Source organism: Austrofundulus limnaeus, unplaced genomic scaffold, assembly GCF_001266775.1.
Source record: "Austrofundulus limnaeus strain Quisiro unplaced genomic scaffold, Austrofundulus_limnaeus-1.0 Scaffold52, whole genome shotgun sequence".
NCBI lineage: Eukaryota > Metazoa > Chordata > Actinopteri > Cyprinodontiformes > Rivulidae > Austrofundulus > Austrofundulus limnaeus.
In genome coordinates, this window is record NW_013952454.1 from 1,856,251 (window position 1) to 1,857,495 (window position 1,245).

Here is a 1,245-nt window from a genome sequence, read left to right on the forward strand (position 1 = left end):
TATATATATTATGAAATATATTTAACTGATTTTTTTCCAAACAATCAATGATTTTTAAAGGTAAATCAGGAAAATTAACAAGGCTGCCCAAACTTTGGCACCCCACTGCATTTACTGTAAATCACATCAAAAATACCGGATGACTCAGAGCATCTCGCTTCTCTTTCAAATGATCTGCAGCCGAATAACAAACTTTCATTTTGCACCTTGTAGCAGCTGGAAAAAAATATTTTAAATATAAAACTGTATTTTRTTCACCAGACATCTACATTCGACAGCCCCAAAAAGGAGAAAAGACTTCAGAGGAAGTGGCGCCATAAGAACTACAATAAAGATGTCAAAACAACCCTGCAGGTAACCGAAATCAACACAGTAATAAAAGTGCAATCACGCTTGGATCGTTTCTCGTGGGTCTTTTTTCAGACGCCGGTCCGTCTTGCTTCTACCACAGGTACCCAGCTGCATCTCCTCCGGCCCGATCCGCCTGCATGCCTCCAACCCCAATCTGTCCACCGCAGCACTTGGCAACGAGAAAACTGACTCCGAATCCCTGGATTCATATTCTGATGTAGCGAAGCTGCAGGAGGACTTCTGTCGAGTCGCCACCAACTGTGAGTTAAAGCTGGTTTATTTATTTCACAGTTGGAGGAGAGGTTGGAGGCTGATGCTGTCATCTTTAAGGTCTTTCAGACTCTTCAGTGTCTTTTTATCGAGTCTGTCAGTCTTTGTTTAATAAGAGAGAACTGAAACGAGCAGCGGTGACACTTTGGCTCACTTTCTTTTCTGCTTGTTCGCCCTGAAAGCAAAACTCATCATGTGAGCTTTTGAGATTTAATTTATTTATTCATTTTAATTAATCAGTCCTCTTTACATGTGAAAGACCATTTCAGCCACTGAATAGAACAAAGATCAGCTAAGACATTATTATGAAGAACTATCTCAAAATATTGGTTTAACCTCTCATATTTTATATTCATGAGATGTTAAATCATAATTTTTAAGTAGAATCTTGAAACTAAAAAAAAACAGAATTTCCTTTGAAATTGTGATATGATTGCTTGGTTCTGAATGATTTAGCTTCAATTATTTAAAAAGTAGCAGTAACTGTTGAGGAAAAAATAATCAGAACAACAAATAAAAATGGATTAAACCAAAGGTAAAAGCTTAAATTAGTGATTATTATCATAACAATAGCTAAAATTACCAAAACAAAAGATTAATAATTAGAAATTGGCAGCCTAATTG

General features: G+C 36.4%; 1 protein-coding gene across 1 annotated transcript in view; it reads left to right on the plus strand.

The window, feature by feature from the left end:
- The window catches only part of osbpl3b (oxysterol binding protein-like 3b), a gene marked incomplete in the record, with an annotated part of 57,620 nt that overhangs the window by 37,941 nt on the left and 18,434 nt on the right, over positions 1-1,245 (plus strand). Inside the window, 2 exon segments of the mRNA XM_014008767.1 lie at positions 262-354; positions 452-611. Of these exon segments, the coding sequence (XP_013864221.1) occupies positions 262-354; positions 452-611 (253 nt within the window).